A 13606-nucleotide genomic window follows, 5' to 3' on the forward strand; every position below is an offset into this window, starting at 1 on the left:
ACTCAAACAAGGGAGATCAATCTGGATAACTTTACAAAAAAAAAATGTCTCACTTCTCATGTATCTGGGCATGTAAACAAATAACCAAGGCTATTCTACGTGGATCTAGGTCTAGATATAGATCTACATTCCAAAAGCGAGTGTCTTTGGTAACTTTGTCTAAAGTGCCTTAAAGCTTACCCAAAAGTGTCATTCACTGCACCCATTATCATTATAAATCTAGATTAGATCTAGTCTAGAATCTATTCTAAGGCAGACTATAAGTCACTAATATTATAAATATTAATAAGGCCTAAGGATTCTAAGCCTACCTGACCTAGCTAGCGCCGACTAGCGGCCTAGTAACAACTGTCTCTAGTCTAGACTCTAGTACAAGACGATAGATCTATGATCTAGTAGTACTATGTAAATGTAGTAGTCTATTATAGTCTCTAGTTACTTATTATATTATTATTAGTAGTACTATAAGTTACTATAGAGTATCTATAGTATAAGTACTAAAGTAGGCCCTTGCCCTTGCTGGGCTTGCTTACTAACTTTTTACTTTAGACTTTAGCTATTAATGGAATATTAACTTAGTCTTAGTGACACTAGTCTAGATCTATACTATTACATGATTAGTCTTAGAAGTATTTGTCTTTACTAAAAAGTAGGCAGTAGCTATAGATACTATAACTATAATTATAGACTCTAGATCTAAACTCTAGACATTCCATGGTGACCATAGTTGGCATAGTAAATAAAATTATAAATAGTCTCATTAGTTAGTCATTAGAAGAACGAGATGCCTTAAATTTTAAGATGGAGATCTAGACTAGATGATTTAGATCTCTAGATTTAGAATTTAGACTAAGATAATAAGAAGACTGATAATAAATTAATAATATCACTGGCAGTGATAACTCAGATACAGTCACACACACACAGTGTCAGTCACTTTGACAGTATTGTATCACTGCTGTCAGTGTTCCTGTTGGGTTGGTGTTGTTTCAGACTTCAGAAACAGACTCAAAGTCAGTGACAGTGTAATAAGTTTTATGTTTTAGACATTTCAGCAGATCTATTATAGATCTATACTATTTATGTTTTTTAAAATATAAATCATTAGATGATATAGATGTACAGTATAGTCACAGAGAAGTTGCAAAGGCAAAAGATTCTCTCAAGACATAAAATTACTAAAATGTGACAGAAAATTAAAATATATTATATTAAATAATATTATATTTTTTTTATATTACATTATGATTATATCTAAGATCTACTATATGCATGACTACATTGACCTAGGAACATGTGTAGGACGTAATAATCATCTTCTTTTTTGAAGTAACATCTGTATTTTATAAGATAAAAGAAGATAAATATAGATTTATAGAGATATCTTATAGCCTAGATCTAATATTTTTTATAATTTAGATCTAATTCTAGATAACTACATCTACTTACTACTACTAGATTTAGATCTAGACCTAGATTCTAGAATATTCTAGATTTAAGTAAAAGTAAAAGTATAGACATAGATATCTAGAGATGACTGATAGGTCTAGTTGTTTTTATCTTAAATCTTATGCATGATCTGATTAACAAAATTTAATAATTTATGGATTATGGATAGGCGTAGAACCTAGTCGATTTAAAGACTAGAGATGTATATTTGTAGTGTCATCTAAAAAATTTTAATTAAACTAGATATCCATTAAAAAAAAAAATAAAACACCAACTCTTAAGTGTGTCTAAATATCTATATCTAGTAATTAAAAAATTCATTTCTTTAGTATTTTACAAGATGTTACCAGCCACCAAGAAGTGTAGGGTTCTCATCATGTTTAACTGAAAGTGCAACTCAGAAACTGGAAGATGTTTACAAATACTGGAGCAACAAGTTTCTGTCTCACAACATTGGAGAAGCAGATGTCAGCGCAAACTACATTGTGGCTCATGTCTTGGGGCATAAGACTGTAGGTAGATGAGAATTTTGTTAACTTCCATTTTACTAATATAATTGCCAAATAAATAGACTTTTAATTAAAAAAGCATTGTATATCACTCGAACATAGCTACCATCTCTTGAAGAATTTTTTCATGAAAAATGCCTTTCCATAGCACACACAGTTCTTAAAGACAACCGCCCCAATTAAACCACTGTTATATCAGATCTGAATGAAGATGTTGTCTCCTTTCCATTAGGACTAAAACAGAAAGATTTAAAACTCCTTTATCCCTTTTTCGGTCAGAGTGTTACAAGGTCATCCGTTACCATCGAGAAGTACATGGAAGCTTTATTCATTAAGTGCTGGTTGTGATTGTGTATTAGTGTCGTTTGTGAATGTTGTTTGTATTTGCAACAATATTGTTATTGTTATTGTTGGTTCACAAATGAGATTGGACCAAAGCGCTCTGAGCATGCTTTAAGCATGAAAGTAGCGCCATATAAAAGCTATAATAATATTGTTACTTTAGTTATGCTGAGGTGGTCAATGATAGTCAAACTGAATTTCCATGTGATTGGACCATTAAAAATTATCTTATCTAAAACGAAAACTGAGTTTAATGCTATGAAGTTGCCAAAGAAACTGTTGGTATTAATAATACATATTCAATCAGGACTATATAAAGTCTGGGGTCCCATGGCAAGAAATCAAATGAGTTTGATGTAAACATTTAGTTGAAACTTGAATTTTTTTGACATAGACACAATTGTTAAGAACAAAGACCAAAAAATTTACAAATAAAACGTTAGAAATGAATATTGTAATGAATTAATAGACGTTGGGCTTAATTGGGTTAACTAGTGACACGACAGTACATTAAAAAGAACGCGAAGAGGTAACAGATGAATAACGGATGAGCAACAAAGAGACTGCTTATAGTGAATCTTGACAAGGTCGACTGTTTCCTTATTTTCTGTTAGTAGGTGTTTTGTTTATAAAAAGGCTGGATTATTTTATTCTTTATTGTGTATTCTGTTGGTCACATCAGCTGCGTGCAGAGAAGGAGCTGCTGTGTGGGCGACATTGTTCCAACCATAAACAATGCCCAGGCTTTCATCTCGCTTATTTCGAGATGAACCATAGTCACTCTACAACTGAAGGAGTATAACAATTCTGTTGGTGATTAGTATTTAAGAACTCACAGATAACATCTCAAGTCAACAGATTGTACACCTCCATCACTCATCTAGACTATCAACTACCTAACAACATTTATAAATACGTGTTAACTGTGAAGAAGGACATTGAAGCATTCTCTAGAATACCTCTGTCTAAACAGGTTATAGGCTTGATGTTTTCAGGCATGGAACTGTTTCTCCCCTTGTTATTTTTTTTTTTGGATGCCTTGGATGTGGCTGGGGCTGTGTAGCCACAGGAAATACTGCATTCCTCATTAATCTTAGCCTCAAAGACAAGCCTTATTATTATTATTCTTTTTTAAGATACTATAATTCCACTATCCCAGATATCTGCTTCCATCTTGTATTTGCTTTTTATAGACAGAAAAATAAAGTTTTCCTTTCAGACCTTGTGGTCTATAGGGCAGATGATGCAAAAGTCATCTGTCTCTGTGGTCCATGGTCAACGAGGGTATCATGGACCAGCACAACGACCAACTGCCTTCACTTTTCCACAACTAATGTCAGGTACCCATTAGAGCTGGGTGGACTCAGGGGCGACTACAGATCCCAAAATTAAAAATCTTAGTCTTCACCAGGATTCGAACCTGGGACAGAAGTTTTTTCCCTTTTTATTTATTTAGTAATCAAGCTTTAAAAGATTTTACTGTTGGTGCTATGTCGAAGTGCTTTCTAAACCAAAAGAATAGGACGACCAAACTTGTATGTGTATGATAATGAAGCGTTTTACTGTTTTCTTTTTCTGGGATTTACTTTTGTATCACAACCTCCATGCTCTAGCATGCTCAGTGCACTATGGTCCTTATCTCTTTCAAGACCTGTTAGGGAGAAAGGGTATCTGGAGGATGGTTTCATTACTGTTTTTAGGCACTCGGCAAGCACAACTCATCTCATGTCGGTATTCAAACTCAAACCCACTTGGTAGATAGCCAAGTGGTTTACACCACGCAGGACACACATCCCAATAAAATCTTCATTTATTTTTCTTTCTCTAGTACTGCCTAAATCATAGTATAAGTATGTTTATTATTAATTAACTGAATACAATCTGACTGCCTAATTGACTATAATTCTAGAAATTGTTTATGGTTTTATTTGATCAGATTTATAATCTGGATGCTCACACATTATTGAACCAAACTCAAGTGGATAAAATCAATGAGTTGTGTCATCTGAGATTAACAGGGTAAGTTCCTCTTAAACCAACACAAATAAAATATTGAGCTTATGTCTAAAATGTGAAATAGATATAATAATAATGATCATATCTTTATTATCCATGAGGATAATATGTATAGGACTTAAACTTTTTTTGAATTATGCTAATTTTTATTTTTTACGAATCTTATATGACGTCACTGTCTGTCAGGTACATTATTTGTACATTATGTTATTTCTTCCATTTCCCATACTAGGATCAAGTTGAAGCTTTACACAATTATTCACTGTACCTAAATGAATGGCAGTTCTTTTTTTTTTTTTGTATTTGAAAAAGGGAAAAATCATACAGTATTGAGATATGTGGCTTCTTCCCAATAGATAAGCTCTTTTTTTTATATATATTTATTTTTTTAATGTGGTAAGTAAGGATTTCAATAAATCCTGTCATCAGTTTGGTCTCCTACCTCTGTCTGAAACATAATTTTAAACGAGTTTTTGTAAAACACATTAATGGCTAATGCTTGTCTTTAAATATATCAGCTATTGTGGCTGCCTGGTCATGTGGTGTGCACTACCGACAGTCACAAGATAATCCTGAGTTCAAACTCTTCCTGCCTCATCTCCTGCTGTCTTGCAGGATGTAGGACGTAATAATCTTCATTTCTGAAGGAACATCAAAAACAAATGTTAACCTATAGGTTTGAGATGTCAGCCTATCCTTACTTTAATTCTGATTTGGATACTTGAAAACATCACTTAAATGTGATCAAGATGGTCAGCGCTTCAGTCCTCCAATTCCTAGTTAAAACAACTCTAGACTGAGCTACCGTTAACTAATTTACTTGACACAAGTATTTAAACACAAAATATTTGTATACCTTGCCAGCATGCCTGTGCAGTATGTTCTTGGAGAATGGGATTTCCTGGATTTGACCTTAACAATGAGGCCTCCAGTCTTGATACCTAGACCCGAGACAGAAGTAGGTATCGCAATTCATATGCTTATACATTTGACTTTTGTATAGTGTTGTGACTTCCTAATTGCTTCCCCTTTTGTAATTATTAGCGGTGTGGTGGCTGAATGGTAAAGCACTTGGCTTCCTAACCCAGGGGTCTCGAGTTTGAATCCCGGTTAGGAATGGACTTATGAACTTCTGGATATTTAGGACAATTCACCCAACTCTAGTGGGTACCTTACATGTAAGGGCTGTTGGTCATTGTGCAGTCCACATGACAGCCATGTTAATTGTCGGCCATAGAAACAGATGTTCTTTACCTCATCTGTCAAGACTTCAAGTTTTTATGTTTGTTTATATTTCTCCTTTTTCACATTCCAATCACTTTATTTACAATTAAAATAAACTTTAAATACATTTTGTTCCTTCATTTAGTTTCTCTTATTTTCAATCTCTAACCACAGGAATTGGCTTTGCTGTGTATTGAAACACTACTGAACGACATTGAGATTGAGCGTCCGACTGTTTTAGAAATAGGTTGTGGCTCTGGGGCATTGTCTTTGTCCCTGCTTAAAAAATGTCCAAAGGTAAGGGTTTTAACTGGTGAGGGGGTCTTGCACCGTGTTTAAGTTGCCTTATTACTAAACAGTTACTGTATTAGTTTGTCTTGTATGCTGTTAAGCAGAAAAGTTTTGAAACATTTTTTCTAAGAGGTCTTAATAATATTGTTGTAACTCCGATCCTGTGCCACACTGATGGTGCTGCATCACAGCAGCATTCAGCACAAGCAGTACTAGGAAGAAGGACTGATGTAGATCTGCTGAAGTGATCTGCAAGTTATTAGAGTCTGAGCTGTCTTGGCTCAAGAGCCGTCCTTTGTGCTATCTGTGAACTGTATTGAGGACCTGGGGCGGCACTGGGAAGTGTGTCGTGGTCTGTCCAAGTATTTAGATAGAAAAGGACTGGTGTCAATTAAGATAAGACACTCTGGGACTTGATAGCTGAAGTCCATGTCTAAGTATTTGTTTATACTAGCTGTAAATAAATACATCGTCTGTTATTATCTCCTTCCTTTTGTTGGAGTGCTTGCCTTAGAGTTACAACAATATTAAGTCTAGAAAAATTGTCATGACTCCTTATTGTTTTGTGCTGATTTTAAGTTGCAAGTTGTGGCTGTGGATATCTCACCAACTGCTTGCTCTTTGACTCAAGAAAATGCACGATCGCTGGGATTAATGGATAGAATATGTGTCATCCAGGGGGACTTCACTTCAGACAAAGGTCAGTTTTTTATATCGATTTCTGCAATTCAGATAATTCAAAATCAATTAACAAATATTTGTTGCACATACATTTTTTTTCAATACCAATAGTCCTATTAGTTACGATGCTAAATGCATTGTTGTTGCTTTGTAGCACTTGTCAGCACTTTTAAGTCAAAGATGAAGAAGGCCATGATTCATGTTTATTTGATCATTGTATTTTGTTTTGTGCTTGTTATTTCTTCTTTCTTTCACTGTGTCACAAAAAATACGCAGACTTGGCTTTGTTAACTCAGAGTATTCTTAAAAGTTGTTAACTACGTAATCTTTGTGTTTGAAATTTTTTTTTCTACTTTGCATTTAAAAAGTGAAAAGATTAGAGATGGATGTACACAGTTTATGCTCATTTATAACAAGTTTTAAAAGAGTATTACCAACCCTGTTTCACACAACTTCATACCTTGGTGAACTGATGACTCCGAATGTCCCTCAGAGAGCCCTGCGCTCTATGTATTTCATTCTTCTTATTGGGACACATTTCCCCCAAAATGTACAGTTTTTGGACCTTTCAGTACAGAATGGCTGTCCATTCAGCTTAGTGAAATAATGTTTCACTACTTTTAACAAGAACATGAAGACTTACCAGTTCAAAACTAATTTAGTTTTCCTTTTCAAATCTTGTTCTTGTATATTGTGTTCTCATAATCACCTTAAGCCTAGATTATGTTTGTAAATGTAATGGCAGCCTGGTTTAGTGGTATGTGCTCTGGATGGTCATTTTGATATGTTCTTGGGTTCAAATCCAGCCAGCCACAATCCCCAACCATCCTGTGTCATGTTTGGGTTAGGAAGTAATAATCTTCAATTCTGAAGGAACTTCCAAAACACGTAAAACAAACAAACAACTATGCTTTGTATATGAAATTATTTGTATTATCAATCATCTAACAGATAAATGTATTTAAGACACACATCAACTCACACAGAAAGATCTTTATATATTTTTTCTTTTCATACATTTACTTATGAACAATATTTTTGTATATTCTTTCTTTCATTCTGCTAGAGATGGTTAAGAATATTTCAGTTGGGGTATTTTTATCAGATTCCTTAATGTTTTTATCAGATTCCTTAATGTTTTTATCAGATTCCTTAATGTTTTTATCAGATTCCTTAATGTTTTTATCAGATTCCTTATTGTTTTTATCAGATTCCTTAATGTTTTTATCAGATTCCTTAATGTTTTTATCAGATTCCTTAATGTTTTTATCAGATTTCTTATTGTTTTTATCAGATTCCTTATTGTTTTTATCAGATTTCTTATTGTTTTTATCAGATTCCTTAATGTTTTTATCAGATTTCTTATTGTTTTTATCAGATTTCTTATTGTTTTTATCAGATTCCTTAATGTTTTTATCAGATTCCTTAATGTTTTTATCAGATTCCTTAATGTTTTTATCAGATTCCTTATTGTTTTTATCAGATTCCTTAATGTTTTTATCAGATTTCTTATTGTTTTTTTTCAGTTTCCTTATTGCTGATTGCTTTGTATCTCGATTGTTTTATTTTCAGTTCAGCTTGAGTTGAGCAGATTAAGTGCTTTCCCTTTAATTGTCAGCAACCCACCCTATCTAACAACAGATGAACTCACTGGTCTACAGTCTGAAATCAAATGGTCTGTTTCAAGTACAGTTTGACATTAATGTTTTGAATGTAGCTGTAACGACCACTAGCAGATGAGAGACTCAATCCCACACCAAAGCAGCAGTAGTAGAATATGAGAACTTTAATCTTGGTTCAACAAATAATTATGTGTCAATAATAACCTTATTTACATTACTCCAGAAGGTGCGGTGGGTTGGCTGAGAGGTAAAGCGCTTTGCTTACAAACCAGGGTCCGGGATTCAAATCCTGGGATTTTTAATTTCGGGATCTTTGGGCGCCTCTGAGTTCACCCAGCTCTAATGGGTACCTGACATTAGTTGGGGAAAAGTAAAGGTGGTTGGTCGTTGTGCTGACCACATGACACTCTTGTTAACCGTAGGCCACAGAACCAGATGACCTTTACATCATCTGACCTATAGACCACACAGTCTGAAAGGGGAACTTTAATTTTTTTTACATTACTCCTTTTTCTAATCTTTTTTCTTCCTCTTTCAACACGCATCCTGCACCATTCCACATTCACTCTACGCTCTTCTCAAATCACATTAAGATTGGTCTTTCCTCTAATCAACTGTCTAATGTTTTGTTTTATGATCCTAGTTTTGAAGATCCAACAGCTTTAGATGGTGGACTTGATGGTTTGGATATTATCAAAGAGATCATTTTAAAGGCTCCAGATTTACTAATGACCAATGGGTAAAGTTCATATTACTCAAAGTTCATAGTGCTAAATAGTTCAAATGACTCAAATTTCATAGTGCTGAATATTTTATATGACTTAAAGTTCATAGTGCTAAATAGTTCATATGACTCAAAGTTCATAGTGCTAAATAGTTCATATGACTCAAAGTTCATAGTGCTAAATAGTTTATGACTCAAATTTCATAGTGCTAAATAGTTTATATGACTCAAAGTTCATAGTGCTAAATAGTTCATATTACTGTGGGTAGTTTTATTTCTTCGTTCGTCTCTTGAAACCCTCATTCTATTTCTTTGCAGACATTTATGGATGGAAGTCTCTCACCAGCAACCACCTCTGATTGCCAAACTTGTACAAGACAGTCACAATGATATTTGCCTGATTGAAGTTGTTAAAGATTTATTTGGAAAGTAAGTCTCTTCAAGTACAATAATTTTATATTTTCTGTATGAATTTCTTATTTAAAACAGTAATGTTTATATTTAAAACTTTTTTTTTTTGTGTGGATTTTCTACAGAGACAGGATTTGTCATTTTCAAAAGAAAGAAACAGGAAAAAGGAAATAAAATTTGATACATCTGATACGATTGGTTAAAATATTTATTTATTTATACATGAATATAAACATCTCCAAAAGGTACTGTGATATTGTTCAATATCGTTCTAGCCACCATTTCTGCCTTAATTTAAAAAAAACAATTCATTGTTTCTAACGTTAGCTGCTGTTCAAGTTAAGCTATAGCTTTTTCTTTCACATAGAACAACATTATAAGAACATAGAACAATAAATGTCGAAGTCAAATCTTGTTCACACAAAGAAAGGACAATATTTAAATCACGCGGCAGAAGTGATCCTTGGTTATACATTGAGCTATAAGGCACTAGTTTTCAACAAGATAAAATATGTGACTTCACTCAAAAACCCAAACTCATTCCATATCAAGTGTACATGTTATACAATATCGACAAAAAAGAAACATTATTTGTTTGGATTATGTTTTAAAAGAATGTCAAGTCCATGGAGAGTCATGAGGGGAGGCCCCTTTACTCGAATATAAGTTTAAAGTACATTTTTATCTCCCCTTTAAACCAGTATAATTATCAGGAAATGAAATTAAGACATTGTCATAACATTCATGTTCAAACACAAAGTTATAAAAATTAATATCAATTTGAATACGAAACAATTTTTGTTTGGTTAAAAAAAAAAAGTATTTTTCAAAATATAAAATGTACAAGCTGAGAAAACAAAAAGTGTAAACATTTACGTCAGTGCAGAGATTCTTACACACAATAATACTTGAGTGAAAACAAAATTTAGAGCATTTCATCTCCTTACTCTTCCTACAGCTGAAAGACATGCACATAATTATGACCAGGCTATTATCAAATGTAAGTTTCTGTACACATATGAGATTCAAAATTGATCTATAAAAAAAAAATTGATCTTTTAAATGTTTTAGAACTCAGACATGGCATACTAAAAATAAAATCAGGATAAAACATAACAGCAATGCTATAAATCGATCTATGAGTATCATTCAAGTTCAAGTCATTAGAAAAAAAAAACACAGAAAATTTTACTATGATGAACTAAATACCCAGATCTAGCTAGCTTGTTGAGAAACAAGCTTGAACAGTGTCATAACAATGTCATCGTTCAGGAAAGGTATGGACTAGGCCAGGGTTACCATGGTAATAATAGAATGGTTAACATTTTAATTCATCAATTTAAAAATCTGAAAAAAAAAAAATTGTAAGGGAGACAAATTGAAAGTTTTGGCAAGAGAAAAGATAAGTTTTAATCTGGGTATAAAGGAGTATGCAATACTAGGCTATGCAAATAATAAAATAGAAATGCACAATCCATTATAACAAGTGGATGTGTGCACTAAGCCCTAAGAACCGATAAAGATATATATATTATATATATTTATATATATATATATATATATATATATATATATATATGAAGAATTGCTATTTTGTGTAGCACTTTTAATATTACCAAACAGTATACAAATAGGAGACACTTGATAATAACCCAATACAGCAATCCACTATGAATGCCATAAATCTTGCAACATTTATTGTATAGGTCAGTTATGCTTACACATCATGTTCTAGCTGTAAATGGTTTGAATTTACAAAATTATCAAATGGGATCATTTGAATATTAAAAGAATTCTTGTTACCCAGAAGTCCAATCTCTAAAGCAAGGAATCAGCCTCTACATATATATATATATTATATAAAGAACAAGAGAAAGGGATCAGTGCTAAGAACACATAATCTGCAAAGATGTGTGCTCCATCAAAAATGGGAAAACTAATTCATCAAACAACTCACGAAGCTTGCAAAATGATAACAAATCACTAAGCCTATGAAACAACCATTGAGGCGTGCGCTCTGGAATCACTTGTGAAGTCAAGTAGTAAATAGCTGAATACTACTTGCACTGGAACACATCAATGTAAATACTTGGTCAACTAACTATTAATTTAAACAAATCCAATTCTTCACTAAAAATTGTTTTTTCACCATGCAAACCAATATACATCAAAGCAAACAGAAAAACACATTGCAGATCATTAACAGTGAATTCACAACATGTAATACTTCTCCTTCTGCTAGTTGCAACAAGTATGGTGATCTATTTACATTGCTTTGTGGCACTTGTCTATATAGATATATTGCTTGAAATTTCATAGAAATTATTTATTTTCAATTGAGCCCACAAATGCTCAAGGGAGTGTTCAGTATAAGTACCCAACAAATAAAATATCATTGTCCTGAAATGCAATCTGGTTTAAATACTGACAAAATAAAACAATAAAGTTCATTCCCAATAATAATTACATCTCTATGCCAAGGAAGTATTTTTAAATAAAAAAAACAAACAACTTTTGTCATTTTAAGGAAAAAACAAACATGCATCTATTTTTAGACTGTATTAACACTTACAATAAAATGTTTCTTGTATCATCGTTTACTGTGACTCTGAAGTACAACTGATTAATAGTAATGTAATGATAAGAAAAAAAATATGTAATGACCTAACAGTCTATTTTGTGACTCAGAAGTTCAAATTAATAATTATTATGTAATTTTGATACGAATAAAATTAATTAATTATCAGCAAATATAATATTTAGTAACTATATTGTCGTTATTAGAAAAGATAATTCACACACACACACACAAATCAGTTAGTGCTCTGAGATCATATTTAAAAACTATCCATTGTTACATTACAAATAAAATACCTTTCCAGAGTAATATTATTGACAGTATATAAGATGTATAAGACATCCCGAGGATTACTATGCTGTGTGTTTAATTAAGTCTTGATGATCTTTACCGAGCCTGGAAATTGATAGAATGAAGCATGCCTTTGCCACCACACTAGAACCAAAGGGAATGCTACCAACAAAGTTTAATCCTGACATTTTGACCGAGCGATTCAGAGAGTGTCACATTTATAGCAATTCAATTTTCTCCACAGCTGTGATGCCCTCCTTTCTGAGTCGCTGTAGAATTGGCTGGTACGTTTCCATAGCTGTTGGTCCACAAACTCCTTTTGTCTGTATCTCGCCTGGTTAAGAATAAATATGCCTTTAAAAATTGTGATCAAAATTCTTAACAAAAACTAAAGAACTTATAATAGATTTTAGAAAGAAAAAACAAACTATACGTGAACTGCAAATAAACACTACATCTATAGAGCAAGTAAAGACATATAAATATCTAGGCGTTATCATCAACAACAAGCTTTCATGGGAAGACCACCTTGGAACTCTGACAAAGAAAACAGCCCAGCGACTCTTTTTTTTATACAAACTCAACAGTTTTAAATTAAACAAGAAGATCCTTGAGACATTTTACGGCGCAACTGTACAAAATCTGCTAACATACGGAATAAGTTGTTGGCAAGGCAACGCCTCATCTAAACTGTTGCAACGTCTAGAAAACATCATTAAAAATGCATCAAAAATTACACTCACAACATTAACACATTTAAAGGAACTTTTTGAACAAACGTGCCTAAGAAAAATCGAAAAAATCTTGGAAGACAACGGCCACCCGCTCCATCAGAACTACGCCAGGTCGTCGCGAAGTGGGCGACTGCTGTCAATCAAAACAAGAACGGAGCGGTACAAAAACTCGTTCGTACCTCACTCAGATCACCGCCACTCATTGATCAGGGAACATGAAATGCACCAAGATACCTGTTTGTAGTCGCTGAATGAACTCTTTATGTTGTCTGTTGTATTTATGTGTATTTTTCTGTTGTGTTGTCTTTATATGAGAAACGAGTCCTTGTAATCACAACAAATTTCCGTAAGGATCAATAAAGCAGTCTTAGTCTTATATTGGTCACTCTTTTTGAACTATTCTCAAAGACTTTTAAAATATCCTAGTACTGGCTTCATTTATTGGTGAACACAGCTTCAACGATTTGCATGGCTCACAAAGACCTTCCTTCAGGGAACAGTACCAGGAAAAAAAAGTCAGACTGAGAAAGTGATGGGAAGACAACATAAAAGAATGGGCAGGCCTTCAATTGAAAGAGGTTCTATCCAAGGCAAAAGACAGAGATGAATGGATAAAGACAGTCAACAAATCTGGTGTGGTGCCCCATTGGTCCAACAGACTAAGGGATAGGTGAAGGTGAATACTTATGAACCACTTGAAAATTTTTTTGTTTGAGTTGTGGGCCACCGTTAGT

At 33.3% G+C, this 13606-nt stretch overlaps 2 protein-coding genes across 3 annotated transcripts in view; one reads left to right on the forward strand and one right to left on the reverse strand.

The window, feature by feature from the left end:
* On the forward strand, nt 1-9517 carry LOC106072933 (MTRF1L release factor glutamine methyltransferase-like). Its single transcript, XM_056026447.1, has 10 exons — nt 1-149; nt 1779-1961; nt 4237-4319; nt 5181-5274; nt 5715-5837; nt 6411-6531; nt 8085-8187; nt 8778-8873; nt 9177-9287; nt 9395-9517. The coding sequence occupies exons 1-10, from the start codon at nt 45-47 to the stop codon at nt 9441-9443; spliced, it is 1068 nt and encodes a 355-aa protein (XP_055882422.1). The 5' UTR covers nt 1-44; the 3' UTR covers nt 9444-9517.
* Nucleotides 9460-13606, reverse strand: part of LOC106072931 (alpha-aminoadipic semialdehyde synthase, mitochondrial-like) — a 24142-nt gene continuing 19995 nt past the window's right edge. For both annotated transcript variants that reach the window (XM_056026444.1, XM_056026445.1), the window contains exon 23: nt 9460-12472. In XM_056026444.1, coding sequence (XP_055882419.1) covers nt 12357-12472 — 116 coding nt within the window. In that variant the 3' untranslated portion in view covers nt 9460-12356. The remainder of the gene's footprint in view (nt 12473-13606) is intronic.

This window comes from Biomphalaria glabrata, chromosome 4 (assembly GCF_947242115.1).
Source record: "Biomphalaria glabrata chromosome 4, xgBioGlab47.1, whole genome shotgun sequence".
In the NCBI taxonomy this organism is placed as follows: Eukaryota; Metazoa; Mollusca; class Gastropoda; family Planorbidae; genus Biomphalaria; species Biomphalaria glabrata.